This window comes from Anguilla rostrata, chromosome 4, assembly GCF_018555375.3.
Source record: "Anguilla rostrata isolate EN2019 chromosome 4, ASM1855537v3, whole genome shotgun sequence".
Taxonomy (NCBI): domain Eukaryota; kingdom Metazoa; phylum Chordata; class Actinopteri; order Anguilliformes; family Anguillidae; genus Anguilla; species Anguilla rostrata.
The window spans coordinates 65,059,805-65,073,837 of record NC_057936.1 but is presented as its reverse complement, the minus strand read 5'-3'; the positions used below and the strand labels follow the sequence as shown (position 1 = coordinate 65,073,837).

The 14,033-nt window shown below is 53.0% G+C and overlaps 1 protein-coding gene across 1 annotated transcript in view; it reads left to right on the top strand.

The window, feature by feature from the left end:
* The first annotated feature begins 4,025 nt into the window (after nt 1-4,025).
* Nucleotides 4,026-14,033, top strand: part of mylk4b (myosin light chain kinase family, member 4b) — a 13,826-nt gene continuing 3,818 nt past the window's right edge. The window contains 9 exon segments of the mRNA XM_064333935.1: nt 4,026-5,607; nt 8,815-8,908; nt 9,030-9,178; nt 9,180-9,493; nt 9,640-9,890; nt 10,428-10,533; nt 11,311-11,404; nt 12,767-12,876; nt 13,419-13,560. Coding sequence (XP_064190005.1) covers nt 4,693-5,607; nt 8,815-8,908; nt 9,030-9,178; nt 9,180-9,493; nt 9,640-9,890; nt 10,428-10,533; nt 11,311-11,404; nt 12,767-12,876; nt 13,419-13,560 — 2,175 coding nt within the window. The 5' untranslated portion in view covers nt 4,026-4,692.

The following is a 14,033-nucleotide window of genomic DNA, read 5'->3' as shown; positions in this document are numbered from 1 at the left end:
AGAGAAAGAGGGAGAGACGCACAGAAGAAAAGAAGGAGTAGTGAAGGAAAAGAGAGAGGGAGAGAGAGAGAGAGAGAGCTGGTCGCTCCCTCCACCAGCAGCCAGTGTGCGAGTCCATGGCTGAGCATAGGAAGGTGGTGCAGGTGGTCCTCCGCACACATCAGGAGAGGAATGCTGTCTGCTGGCTGTCCAGGGGCCAGGGGCTGGGGGGGGTCGGGGGGGTCGGGGGGGTCGGGGTGGGGGGGGGCGGTACAGCTGCCAGTGTTCCTGCTGCATCACCCCTTGGAAACAGGAATTTGACTGTGTTTCCGTGCGAACTTCACGGCCGGGCCTGGGTTGGGACCGGCTGTCGGCTGTTTCCAAACAGGGAAACAGAACCAGACCTCACTCTTATCAGTAAATCACTTTCAGCCATTTTGACAAGTGACAGAAATAAATGAAAAACATTTTTTTTTTTTAAACGAGCGCCACCTCTACTTCCCTGGAGGAGCCACATCGGGCACGTTGATCAGTGTCTGAAGTATTCGCTTGTAACCCTACAGAAGGCCGCACGCCACATCGTGCCGTCGTTCACCCGATATCATCGCCAGCCTGGCGATCGCGACGTCAGGCGTGCGTTTCGGTCCGGGAAAGGGAGGGCAGCCGTGTCGCTCAGTCCAGATAAACGAGACCGGAGAAGGACGGTGAGGTCACGCCGGCATTGTTTCCATGACCACCGCGCGGTGTCGGTGGGTGTGCTATTTCACGGCAGCGATCGCTGTACGGAGAAAAGTCCTACGAGATAATAACTACGCACGGCCTTTATGGTTCGGCACGAGCTGCGAGCTTCTCCTGGATTGCAAATCGCGAGAGAATTTCAAACGGGTAGTGTTTGCGCTCCTGAGTGCAACCCGAGAGGCGGCGGTGTGCGTAACTGCCGCAGTTTAATAAAGCGCTGAAGTCATCGGTGCGTAGGAGACCAGGCTGCTGCCGTTTTTTACTGTAGTCGTCCATTACAGTAGCGCGTAGACCGACGCCCCAAAAATACCACTACTGCGTCCTTTCAGCCGACCTGCATCCTCTCAACAGGCCGCCCGGTCACAGCGACGACTCCGAACTTGCCGGAGGTTGAGATACCGCCGGAAATATCCCATGTTGATGCCGAGAGTATCAGCTAACTGTTTTAATTCAAACGCATTAAAAGTGACGCATATGTACAATCAAGCGCACCCTGTGCATAAGGTGTGCCAGACGTTCTGGTTTTCAAATTTTACCCCCCCCCCCCACTCCCCCCCCCACTCCGGTGTGGCCCTGGTGTGGCCCTGAAAACATTTGTCTGGGAGTCAGGGTGCTAGGGGTCGATTTTACCTCTTGTCGTGTTTGTGAATGATTAGGACTTCTCCTGACAGGAAGTGCAGCGTTGATGTGAGGTCACTTCCTGGTACATCACAACCAGCCCACCCCAGCTTCGGTTTTCTGCTTGTCATTTCCTGGTACATTTCTGCATAGAGGGCTTTCCCACATACTTCATCATACAACGGTTACCTTCCAGCTGGACAGTTGGGAAAATACACATTCTTGATGTGGTAAGAATAGTTGCACAGTTTGTACTTTCCTGAGTAAATCTGACATTTATTTGTGAGAGAACACTTAGTGCCGGTACAGCCTGAAATCTGAGCCCTTGCCCTGTAGCTTTAATCTGCTCTGCCTGCTCGTCTTGAGTGGGCACTTGAGATTGGAGTGGTTTGTGGAGGAAGTTCAGTGAAGATCACTAGATTCCTGTGAGGTGTGCGTAGACGTGTGTGTGTGTGTGTGTGTGTGAAGGAGTGTGTGCGTGTGTGTGTGTGAGGGAATGTGTGCGTGTGTGCATACGTGCGTGCGTGCGTGCGTGCGTGTGTGTGTGTGTGTGTGTGTGCATGTGTGTGTGTGCATGTGTGTGTGTGTGTGCCTGTGTGTGTGCACGTGCGTGCATGTGTGTGTGTGTGCGTGTTTGCACACGTGCATGCATGTGTGCGTGCGTGTGTGTGTGTGCGTGTGTGTGTGTGCATACGTGTGTGTGTGTGTGTGTGTGTGTGTGGGTGTGTGTGTGTGCATACGTGTGTGTGTGTGTGTGTGTGTGTGTGTGTGTGTGTGTGGGTGTGTGTGCATACGTGGTGGTGTGTGTGTGTGTGTGTGTGCATGTTGTGTGTGTGTGTGTGTGTGCGTGTGTGTGTGTTGCGTGCGTGTGTGCTGTGTGTGTGGCGTGCGTGCGTGCTGTGTGTGTGTTCGCATGCGTGTGTGTGTGTGTGTGCGCGCACTGCCTGCTTTTTGCCTGTCCTGTGAAAGGTGATCCTGAGGCAGCCCTGCCCCCGAATCGAGCTGCAGCAGCACAGCTTAACCTCCCAGTGTCGCGGTCAGTGTCCGTCCATTCGTTACCTCCCGCGGGACAGGTGCATTAGCACCCCTCCTTCCGCCCCCGACCCCCCCTCATTTGTTACTGTCCCCGCACTGCCACCTGCCTCCGCGTCCCGTCACATTGTGCGAATGGCGATCCAAAATAAGAGCCTGTTGCTGGGGGTTTGCTCCTCGCAGGAGGTGCGGAAGGCCTGATTGGCTGAAACCTGAACGCACGGTGACAACGCGATCGCCTGGATTTTGGGGGAGGGGGGGGGGGGGGAGTGTGGTGGTTGTGACAGAAAGGCACATTTCTTTGGAGGAGGCATGTGGGGAGGTGTTTTTTCTGTTGGGAATCTCTTCTCTCTGCTCCTCTTGGTTTGCTGCAGCTCTCTCTCTCTCTCTCTCTCTCTCTCCCTCTCTCTCTTTCTAGGACATCTTTGAGGGTGGAGTTATTTTTTGTCTCTGCACAGTTTGCAGGACCCTTCACTTGTCAACAACCCCTCCCTCTGACATCGACCCCTATCCCCGTCCCAAATACCCCCCCACCCCATCCACCTCCTTGACACTCTTCCTCTAATGAAACCTTTGGTGTCAGCGGAAAAAGACTTTAATAATATATAAAAAGAGGACACCAGTTACAGTGGCACCCTGTGGTACACATAGAGGCCCCTGGAAGAGCTAAGGGGCCATTTCTGAAAAGCTGGTTTTTCAGTTTATCAGTACTGATATCAGTGTGTTTTTAACTCAAAAGCCATACTCTTTCAGTAGTTTGATATCATCGAGAAACAGCACTGAACTAAATTTTTATTTGATTCATTAGTATTGATTTTAGAGCAAGTCAAAGTACCTTTGTACCAAAGGTACCAAAGTGAGGTGCCTGGAGAGGATCGTAACTAAACCGAAACAGAAGACACTGTCACAGGCCGCGTTTTTGACCCAATAAACAAAGAGAGAAGTGCTAACGTTTTGGAGCGCTAACGTTTCGGAGCGCTAACGTTTTGGAACGCTAACGTTTGAGAAGCGCTAACGTTTTGGAGCGCTAACGTTTCAGAAGCGCTAACATTTCGGAGCGCTAATGTTTCGAAGCGCTAACGTTTCGAAGCCCTAACGTTTGAGAAGCACTAACGTTTCGGAGCGCTAACATTTGAGAAGCGCTAATGTTTCGAAGCGCTAACGTTTCGGAGCGCTAACGTTTCGAAGCGCTAACATTTGGGAAAGCGCTAACGTTTCGAAGCGCTAACATTTGAGAAGCACTAACATTTCGGAGTGCTAACATTTCGAATCGCTAACGTTTCGAAGCGCTAACATTTGAGAAGCGCTAATGTTTTGTAGCGCTAACGTTTTGAAGCGCTAACATTTGAGAAGCGCTAACGTTTGAGAAGCGCTAATGTTTCGTAGTGCTAACGTTTCGAAGCGCTAACATTTGAGAGCGCTAACGTTTCGAAGCGCTAACGTTTCGAAGCGCTAACATTTGAGAAGCGCTAACGTTTCGAAGCGCTAACGTTTCGGGGCGCTAACTTTCGAGCGCCACTTGAAGCTCGTCGCGTACTTTTCAGCGATAAGCGCGTCACGATAAAGCGATGCAATGGCGCCCGCCGCCAGAGCCTGCTCTGCGGCTGAAGAGGGTATTTTGGAAAAGGCCGCGTCGCCCCGAGGCCATCCCCCCGGCGTTGTGACACCCCCGCTGATCGGCCCTGGAGGCGGGGGCCCTTTGAAGCTTCTCGGGTGTCAGGCGTCCCGTCCGGGAGGGAGCCGAATTCCTGCAGGGGCTCGGGTGGCAGGGGGTCGATCTGCTGACGTAGAGAGAGCGCCGTGTGGCGTTGGGGACAGCGGGGCTGGCTCAGCTCTTAAAGCTTCGCCTCTGGGCTCAGTCACTCTGAACGAAGGACAGCGGGAGCAGCCGGGCGCACTGGCCTCGCTCTATCAACACTCACCCGTCCTTTTCTGCTTTTACAATTTCAACCAGGACAATTTCTCCATGAGAAATAAAGCATCGGATTCTTTTCGTTTATTTAATTTTTCTTCAACCGCTTCAATTTCTTCACTTTGTGAATTTGGACTTTTTTTTGTTTTTGTTGCACAGTTTGCGGTATATTTCACGCTATTTTCGTCATTGTTGGTGGATTGGTGTCCCCTTGCTGGGAGATGAGCCGTGCAGGGGAATAAATCTGGCTGCCATTTTTTATTTTGAACAAGAAGAAGAAGAAGAAGAAAGGACTCATGTTGAGTTTCCTTCACCCAGCAACCAAATTTTGTCCAGGATTTTACCGAGCATTTTGCTGACTTCGAACGTCCCGTTGAGTATCTGAGCGCTCCAGTTCTCCTGCCCCCGGTGGGATGAGCTCCTCGCTGGTCAGCAAGCTCGCCAAGGTCTACGACTCGAAGATGCTGCAGCAGAAGCACGCTCCCGCCAAGCAGCCCGCCGACCCCGGGAAGCCGCCGGCCGCCACCGCCGCCGCCCGCGACGGCTCCAGCGCCATGGAGACGGGGATGGAGTCCCTGAGCGAGAAGATGGACCGGCTGATGAGCGTCCAGGAGACGGTCCTGGGCCGGCTGCAGGACATGTCCCAGGACGTGGAGGCCCTCAGGGGGGGCCGGGACGGGGACGGCGGCGGCGACGTGACCGGGTTGTGCCGGGAGATGAGCGCCATCATGTCCGCGGTGAACCAGCGGTCCGAGCAGCAGAGCAGCAAGCTGGAGGGCGTGGAGAGGCTGGTGGTGGGCATCCAGCAGGTCATCGGCTTCATCGGGGAGACGGTCAAGGGCTCCCGGCTCATGGAGCTGGTCTTCAACAGGCCGCCCGCCGCCCGCAAGGCGGAGAAACCCGCCAAACCCGCGGCCAAGGAGAAACCCCCCAAACCTGCTGCCAAGGAGAAACCCCCCAAACTCACGGCCAAGGAGAAACCCACCAAACTCTCTGCCAAGGAGAAACCGGCCAAACTTGCTGCCAAGGAGAAACCCACCAAACTCACGGCCAAGGAGAAACCTGCCAAACCTGCTGCCAAAGAGAAACCTGCCAAACTCACGGCTAAGGAGAAACCTGCCAAACTCACGGCCAAAGAGAAACCTGCCAAACCTGCTGCCAAAGAGAAACCTGCCAAACTCGCTGCTAAGGAGAAACCCTCCAAACCAGCTGCCAAGGAGATATCAAGCATTATGGACAAACCTGTCGAACCCATTTCGCAGGAGAAACCCACCATGTTCGACGACAAGGGCAGAAAAGCGCACAAGAGGAAGTCACTCATCGACATGGTGAGTTCCAGAGCTTTAACTGCTCAGGATCAGTGGATTTTTATTTATTTGGAGGTGGGGAGTGGGGGGTGTTTGTGTTTGTGCATTTGCAATGTGAAACAGAAATACGTCTGTCTGCGTGACGATGTTCCGGTCTGAAATAATTCTAAAACTGGCCGACCAGCGGTTCGATTCGAGCAGTGCAGTCCTGTCACGAGAGAGTTTAATCCTCTCTGTTCAGAGAAGATTCACATTCTGTGTGTATCGCTCCACAGAGTCAGAAACGTAGTGTGTTCAGCAGCTTCCCTGCACTTCGCTGGTGGTGTTGATGTAATAACGCGATGTGCAGAGCTCTCAGTGTTAGCATTCCCGTGCATTTCGCAACGGGATTAAATTTAAAAATCCAAACTGGAACGAGAGGTGCGGGTGTGAAGACTCCTGTCAGGGGCGTTGAAGTTTCTATTTGGGGCAGAGAGGGAGCGACATGCTAAATGGGGAGGGTTGGGGGAGGAGGCCTGGTGCAGGGCGGTTGGGGGGGGTGGGGGGTTAACGCAGGGTGGCGGGGGGGTGCACCTGGGGGTTTCCGTAGTAACAGCCAAACCTCGCTGTCCCGTGATTGCCTGGCTCAGGGCTTCCCTGACCCCCTTTTTTTTTTTTTATTGGCGTTTGATTTGGACGCCCTTCTCGGGGGCCTGATAATGCTCTGCTGACCCGCACTGGATGGGACAGCGCTCAATCTGTCACACGCGTAAACTATCACACGTCAGCGGCCTTCACTGGCGTGAGCCGTGAGCTGCACGTGACTACTGCACCCCGAAGGTTCAGGCAGCACACGCGCTGTGAAGTGTTCAGTGTCGCTTTAACTCACACAGAGTCTGTGTGAATCCACCAGGGATTACATTTACCCTACCAGAGTAAAATGTACTCTACCGAGAGTTGATGTTGCACTGATCATTTTATTCTCTTTCAATTTGAAACTGAAAAGACTGTTGTATTTTTATCTTAAATACTCGTTATTTATTTATTTATTTGGTATTCTTGAATGGTATGCATGGACTGTGAGTCTTTATTAACATTTTGTATTGGGGTGGGGTGGGGTGGGGCAGTTTGTGGGTAATGATGCATAACTCAGATGCATTAATATAAGATTTTAATCAAATGGAATTGCCTTAACTCAGTGTAATCAGTATCAAACCCAGCAAATCCACAGGAGACAGCAATAGCAGACCCCTGCCCAGTGGCTATAGCAGTTTCTATAGCAGTGACACTATAGCAGTTACAATATAGCAGTGATACTATAGCAGTGATTCTACAGCAGTGACACTTATAGCAGTGACATTATGACAGTGTCATGTTACTCACTGAAGAGGTACTGCAAAGGTTCTCAGGTTCAGTGTTGCCATGAATTGCTTTCTGTGCACCCATCACAGGCAGCCTGGGCCATGGATTGTTCTCTGTGCACCAACCACAGGCAGCCTGGGCCGTGGAGTGCTTTCTGTGCACCAATCACAGGCAGCCTGGGCCGTGGATTGTTTTCTGTGCACCAACCACAGGCAGCCTGGGCCGTGGAGTGCTTTCTGTGCACCAATCACAGGCAGTCTGGCCTGGCTTGTAGGTTTATTGTTATGGCAAACTTCTGTGCAGCGGTATCTGCTGTTATAATACAGCATATTGAACTATGATGAAACACAATCAAAGATTCTGTATTGTTGTTGTGGGGCTGATTCGTAAACAGTGTCATCGGGGAGTGCAGTACAGGACAATATGTGTAGTGGGCACAGTAAGGGAATAATATAATGGTATACAGAGAATGCCAGACAGTGGGACTAGCACCTGTGGTCTCCATTATTTATATAGCAACTTCAAAATGGTGCACCATTCTAGGCAGAGTGCTCTTCGGTTAACAATGTTGTAACCGTCAGGATCTTATTGAAGCGACATGCCAGCCCAGAGACTGGAGCTGCTGACCTGTAATATGAATGTATTTTGAGCCTCTCCCAAGGTGTTATTTTAGGGAAAGAGACAAAAAGACGCCTGGTCACTGGACGTATTAAGTGTTGAAAATTACAATTGGTCTTGTAGTGTGCTAATGTTGGAGATGACAACTGGTCACCAGGGTAAGACTGCCAATGTTGGCATAGCAACAGAAGACGCTTCTGTTGCCCCAGGGCATTGGTATAGGAGCTGAGGCTGTAATACAGGGACAAAAGGGGACTCCTGGTCACCCGATAATGCAAAAAACCGAAACCCGGAGTCTCTACGCTGGGTCTCTAATTTAGGGACAGGTACAAAAGGAGACGCCTGGTCGCCTAGGGCGGGTCACTAGGGGTTTGGGGGTCGGAGAGGAAGGACGCCTGGTAATTTTGGGACGGAGATAGAGAGGAGGAGCGGCTCTGCGGAGCGCTAAAGTAAGGTTGTGATAACGGGATGTCCGGTTGCCTGCGGTCGCTCTCCAGTGAGGTGTGAGATGTCTGCAGGAGCGCTGCTCTGCCCTTGAGTCCTGCCTCCTCAACAATGGCCTGCCTGGAGCCCCCTGCTGAAAATACCCCTGTGACCCCCCCCCCCCCCCCTCCGAAAAGCTGACCTGCGTTCTCTCTCACTGCGAGACCCTGGAGTCTGTGTTCTTCTGCTCTTCCGTCTTCACCAGAATAGGACTGAGAGTTTCCAAGGACCAGAATTCCAGTGTGCTATTTATGTACGGTCCTGTTATATCACAAGCACATCAAGATTTGTTTTTGTTTTTTGTGTGTCCTTATTGTGTGTGGCCAGACCCTGTTCACTTCACACAGACACACAAACACACACACCCCCCCACACACACACGCACACACACTGGTGTCCGGTGTGCTGGTGGATATTGGTGAAGGGTTGAAGTATTTTTAAACATTTATTTCCCCCGGGTTTGTTGTGTAGTGCTGTGTGTATTATTATTGTTATTATTTTTACTCACTCATTCAGTTCCGCTGACCCGCATCCAGACACGGCAAACCTTCCAAGAGCGCGACTCTGTTTGGTGGCAGCGGTTCAGAACGCATCGTAAGACGGAGATGATGCTGTAACGTTAGCCGATGTTGGCGGACCGTCAGTCGGCGTTTTGGCGGGCGGTCCTCGGTGTTGGCGGCGTCGGCGGCATCCTTGGGGCCCGAGCTTGGCGGCTCTTGCTGATTGGCTGTTCTTTGCCTCTCTCTCTCTCTCTCTCTCTTTCTCTTTCTCTTTCTCTTTCTCCAGCTCAGAGAGCAGAAGGGGAAGGACGTGAAGGAGAAGGCTCGCTCGGCCTTCAAGGGACTCAAGTCCCAGAAGAAGAAGAAGCCGCCAGATGCAGGTAAGCAGGTGACCCAGGTGGGACCCGGACGCTCTCCGGAACGTTCCCTCGGCCTTTCAGTGCAGTTTGGCGCAGCGCCGAGAGTTCCGCTGAGCGCTCTGTTCTTTTTGGGCCCGCTCAGACACCGTCTCCCTGAGGAAGCAGGCCTTGCTGCTGGAGGAAGTGCAGAAGCTCAACCAGCAGAATGCGGAGCGCTCGGGCCGCCGGGACACCCCCGAGCCACAGGGGGGCGCCGTTGCCACAGCGGGAGAGCGGGCGGAGGTCGCCGCTGCCGCCGACCGGCTGGCCTTCATCCTGGGCACGCCGCGCGCACCCGTGGCCGAGCCGGAGGACAGCGAGGAGGAGGAGGAGGAGGAGGCCGGAGGCCCAGGAGGCGCAGGTCTTCAGTGAGGAGCAGACGGAAGATGGAGATCAGCTGAAGGACGATGAAGTCCCTGGGGCAGAGGAGGCAGAAGAGGAGGAGGAGGAGGAGGGGCAGAAGGAGGCAGAGGAGATCCCCACAGATTCAGAGGTGACTGAGACAGAGGAAGTCCCCCCAGCCCCTGAGGACATGTCGAGTGGAATCAGCCCCAGTGTCCACGAGAGGTACACACACACACACACACACACACACACACACACACACACACACACACACACACACACACACACACACACACACACACACACAGCACCCAGACAGCACACACACACACACACAACTACGCACACACATTTTATTTCATTTCCAGTTTCGTTTCCTCCAGCTGTGAGGACCCGGAGGTGGGCGTGGCCAGCAGCAAGCGGAGAGTGACCCAGGAGGACCTGCTGAAGGACGACTTGAAGAAGAGCCGGGTGGAGGAAGGTGAGGCCGAGGAAGAGGAGGGTGAGAGCGCCGCCCAGCCCGAGGGCGGAGAGGAGGAGCCTGTGCCGGAGAAGAAGCAGGAGGAGGAGGAGGAGGCGGAGGAGGTCAGCGAGCCGCCAGCCGAAGAGTATGTCATTGGTGAGGATCGTTTCGGGGCGGGGTCGTTTTGCGAATGAGCGCTCTGAGCGGAGAGCTCGTGTTGTGTTTAACTATGACCTGACAGGCGTACGGTTATAAAGCATAATTGTTAAGCAACTTGACTGATTGGCTGATTTAATGATTGGGAGGACCTGGGTTTGGGGTGTGTTTTATGTATGTTGGTGAAAGGGTTTCATACTACTACTACTACTAATAATAATAATAATAATAATAATAAGTGTTGTACAACCTCACTGCTGTACATTTACGCCTGTCAGCTTGCATTCACAGGTCATGTGATGTTTTGGTTTTTGGCCATACGATCTGCATGCTGACTGGTAAACCAAGACTCATCTATTTCTCCCTCTACCTCTCTCCCTCTCCTCTCTCTCTCCCTCTCCTCTCTCTCTCCCCCTCCCTCCTTCCCTCCCTCCCTTCCTTCCTCCCTCTCTCCCTTCCTCTCTCCCTCCCTCTCTCTCTCCCTTCCTCCCTCCCTCTCTCCCCCTCTCTCTCTCCCTCCTTCCCTCCCTCCTCCAGACTGCAGTCCTCCTCCTCTAGCCCCCTTTGAGCACCGGATAGTCGCGGCCAAACCGCACACCATCTCAAATTTCTACACCATCAACCGCGAGGAGATCCTGGGGGGGTGAGTGAGTGGTACTGAGGGTCCAGTCGGGCAGAGTTCACGGGGGTAGAACATGGGGGGGGGGGGAGCGGGGGCACAGAGAGACAGGGACATGACTAAAACCTCCAACCTCAACCCACCCCCCCCTCCCCACCCCCACCCCTTGGTTCATAACTCCCAAGTCAGATCCCCTGTTTATTTATATGCCTGCCCCTCGCGTCATGTGACACCGGACCCCCCAGAACCAATCAAACAGCGCTAATCCGGGCCCGGCTCCTCTTTAATAAAATCAGAGGAGTCGAGGGGCCGGTTTGGCGTATTTTAATCACTTCTGCCCCCCTCCCAAAGTGGCGCAGGGTAATTATGCGCTCGCCCGTCCGCACGCAACCCAACGCAACCCAGCGCTTTCAGCTCCACGGAACGGTGGGGGCATAATTCATGAAACCCATACCCATGACCTCTGATAATTCCCCCCGGCTCAGGGCCGCTCGACCAGCACGCTGTCGAATGGAGAACGCTCGTAGCGGGGATAAGTCGGGGGGATTAAATGGGAACCAGCTGCTTATTATGCAACAAAGCAGAATACGCTGCCATCCAACATGCAATTAAAGGGCGCTGAGTTCCTATTAGAAAATAAGTCTGCAGTTTATTGCTGAAAAGCCCAAAAAGACGGAGTACGCTTAGTCAGAGGGATTCACGTGGTTTGTTTTCCCTTTTCGATGGAGTTTGCTTTTAGATAAGCAGATTCGATTAATATTTAATCCTGTATATATATATATATTTTTTTTCCCCCCGCAGAGGTCGTTTCGGCCAAGTTCATAAATGTGTTGAAAATTCATCGGGGCTTACCCTAGCTGCCAAGATCATCAAGGCCCGGAGTCAGAAGGAGAAGGTGCGTATCCGCTGCGTACGCGGCTAAGATCGAGGCCTGTGTGCGACGGCCACGGCTCGTTCATAGCTCAAACCGTCCCTCTGCGGCACGGCTGCCCAACCCTGTTCCTGGAGATCTGCTGTCCTGTAGGCTTTCATTTCAACCCTAATTTGGCACAACCTGATTCTGCCAATTAGCAGCTCTACAAGATCTACTTAACAACTTTCTCATCCGGTGTACTCAACTTCTAGTCGGCAAGTAAGCTGTTCTGGACACGGCCTAGCTGTTGACTGAGGTGTGCGTGGTTAGGGCTGGAGTGAAACCCTGCAGGACGGTAGATCTCTAGCTGTTGACTGAGGTGTGCGTGGTTAGGGCTGGAGTGAAACCCTGCAGGACGGTAGATCTCTAGCTGTTGACTGAGGTGTGCGTGGTTAGGGCTGGAGTGAAACCCTGCAGGACGGTAGATCTCTAGCTGTTGACTGAGGTGTGCTTGGTTAGGGGCGGAGTGAAAACCTACAGGACGGTAGATCTCTAGCTGTTGACTGAGGTGTGCTTGGTTAGGGGCGGAGTGAAACCCTACAGGACGGTAGATCTCTAGCTGTTGACTGAGGTGTGCTTGGTTAGGGGCGGAGTGAAACCCTACAGGACGGTAGATCTCTAGCTGTTGACTGAGGTGTGCTTGGTTAGGGTTGCAGTGAAAACCTACAGGACGGTAGATCTCTAGCTGTTGACTGAGGTGTGCTTGGTTAGGGGCGGAGTGAAACCCTACAGGACGGTAGATCTCTAGCTGTTGACTGAGGTGTGCTTGGTTAGGGGCGGAGTGAAACCCTACAGGACGGTAGATCTCTAGCTGTTGACTGAGGTGTGCTTGGTTAGGGGCGGAGTGAAACCCTACAGGACGGTAGATCTCTAGCTGTTGACTGAGGTGTGCTTGGTTAGGGGCGGAGTGAAAACCTACAGGACGGTAGATCTCTAGCTGTTGAATGAGGTGTGCTTGGTTAGGGTTGGAGTGAAACCCTGCAGGACGGTAGATCTCTAGCTGTTGACTGAGGTGTGCTTGGTTAGGGTTGGAGTGAAACCCTGCAGGACGGTAGATCTCTAGCTGTTGACTGAGGTGTGCTTTGTTAGAGTTGCAGTGAACCCCTGCAGGACGGTAGATCTCTAGCTGTTGACTGAGGTGTGCTTAGTTAGGGTTGGAGTGAAAACCTACAGGAAGAGGACTTGGGCAGGCCTGCTCTGCAGCAGAAACACAATGTGTTTAGACAACATCAGCATCAGTAAATAATCACGCCCCAGGCGTGCTACGCGCACAAATCACACCCACGTGGGACGGGCTCTCCTTCCACCTCAGTGACACGCCCCTCTCTCTGGCTCCTCCTCCAGGAGGTGGTGAGGAACGAGATCCAGGTCATGAACCAGCTGGACCATGCCAACCTGATCCAGCTGTACGCTGCCTACGAGTCCCGACACGACATCATCCTGGTCATGGAGTAGTGAGTGTGTTCGCTCGCCTCGTCTGTGAATGGGGGCGGCGAGGGGGGAATGTTTGGGGTCTGAATGCAAGGGAACGCGCTAGCATGGAACGTCGTTAGCATAGGAACACGTACGTGGAATGTCGTAGCGTGGGAACGCGCTAGCATGGGAACACCGTAGGTGATGTTCATTAGCGTGGGAACGGCGTTAGCATAGGAACACCGTTAGCATGGGAACGCCGTTAGCGTGGGAACGTCGCTAGCATGGGAACACCGTTAGCGTGGGAATGTCGTTAGCGTGGGAATGTCGTTAGCGTGGGAACGTCGCTAGCATGGGAACGCCGTTAGCGTGGGAACGTCGCTAGCATGGGAACGTCGTTAGCATAGGAACACCGTTAGCATGGGAACGTCGTTAGCGTGGGAACGTCGTTAGCGTGGGAACACCATTAGCGTGGGAACGTCGTTAGCGTGGGAACGTCGCTAGCATGGGAACGTCGTTAGCATTGGAACGTCGCTAGCATGGGAACGTCGCTAGCGTGGCTGTCTCCTCTCTGCGGCTGCAGTGTGGACGGAGGCGAGCTCTTCGACAGGATCATCGACGAGAACTACAACCTCACCGAGCTGGACACCGTGCTCTTCATCCGACAGATCACCGAGGGGCTGCAGTACATGCACCAGATGTACATCCTGCACCTGGACCTGAAGGTGCGGCACACTCTTCCTCCGTCCCTTTCTCTCTCATCCATCTCTCTCTCTCTGGCTCTCTCCTTTTGCTTCTCTCCCTTCTCTCCATCTCTGTCTCTCGCTTATTTATTTCTCACTCCGCTGATCATTTGCTCTGTCTTCGAATGCCTCTCTCTCTCTCTTTCTCTCTCTCTGCTTTGATTTTCATACCAGCACTGACCCTTTACAAACAGTAGTGTAGCTGAAACTTTTTTTTATTGTGGCCGAATAAAGCCGCTTAGGACACTAATCATAAGCGTCTCGCTCTTTTCATTTTGTATTTCTGAGTCACTGAGGGGTTTTACAACCTGTCATTTGATATATTTTCAAGCCTCCTGCTGCTCTTGGGGCTTTATTTCTCTGCTCTGTGAGTGCTGACCCCTGGTGGACAGAATTGCACATGGGATAAACACGGATATGTTCCTTGAGCTCTCCAGAGGAGATTTGTCTGGAGC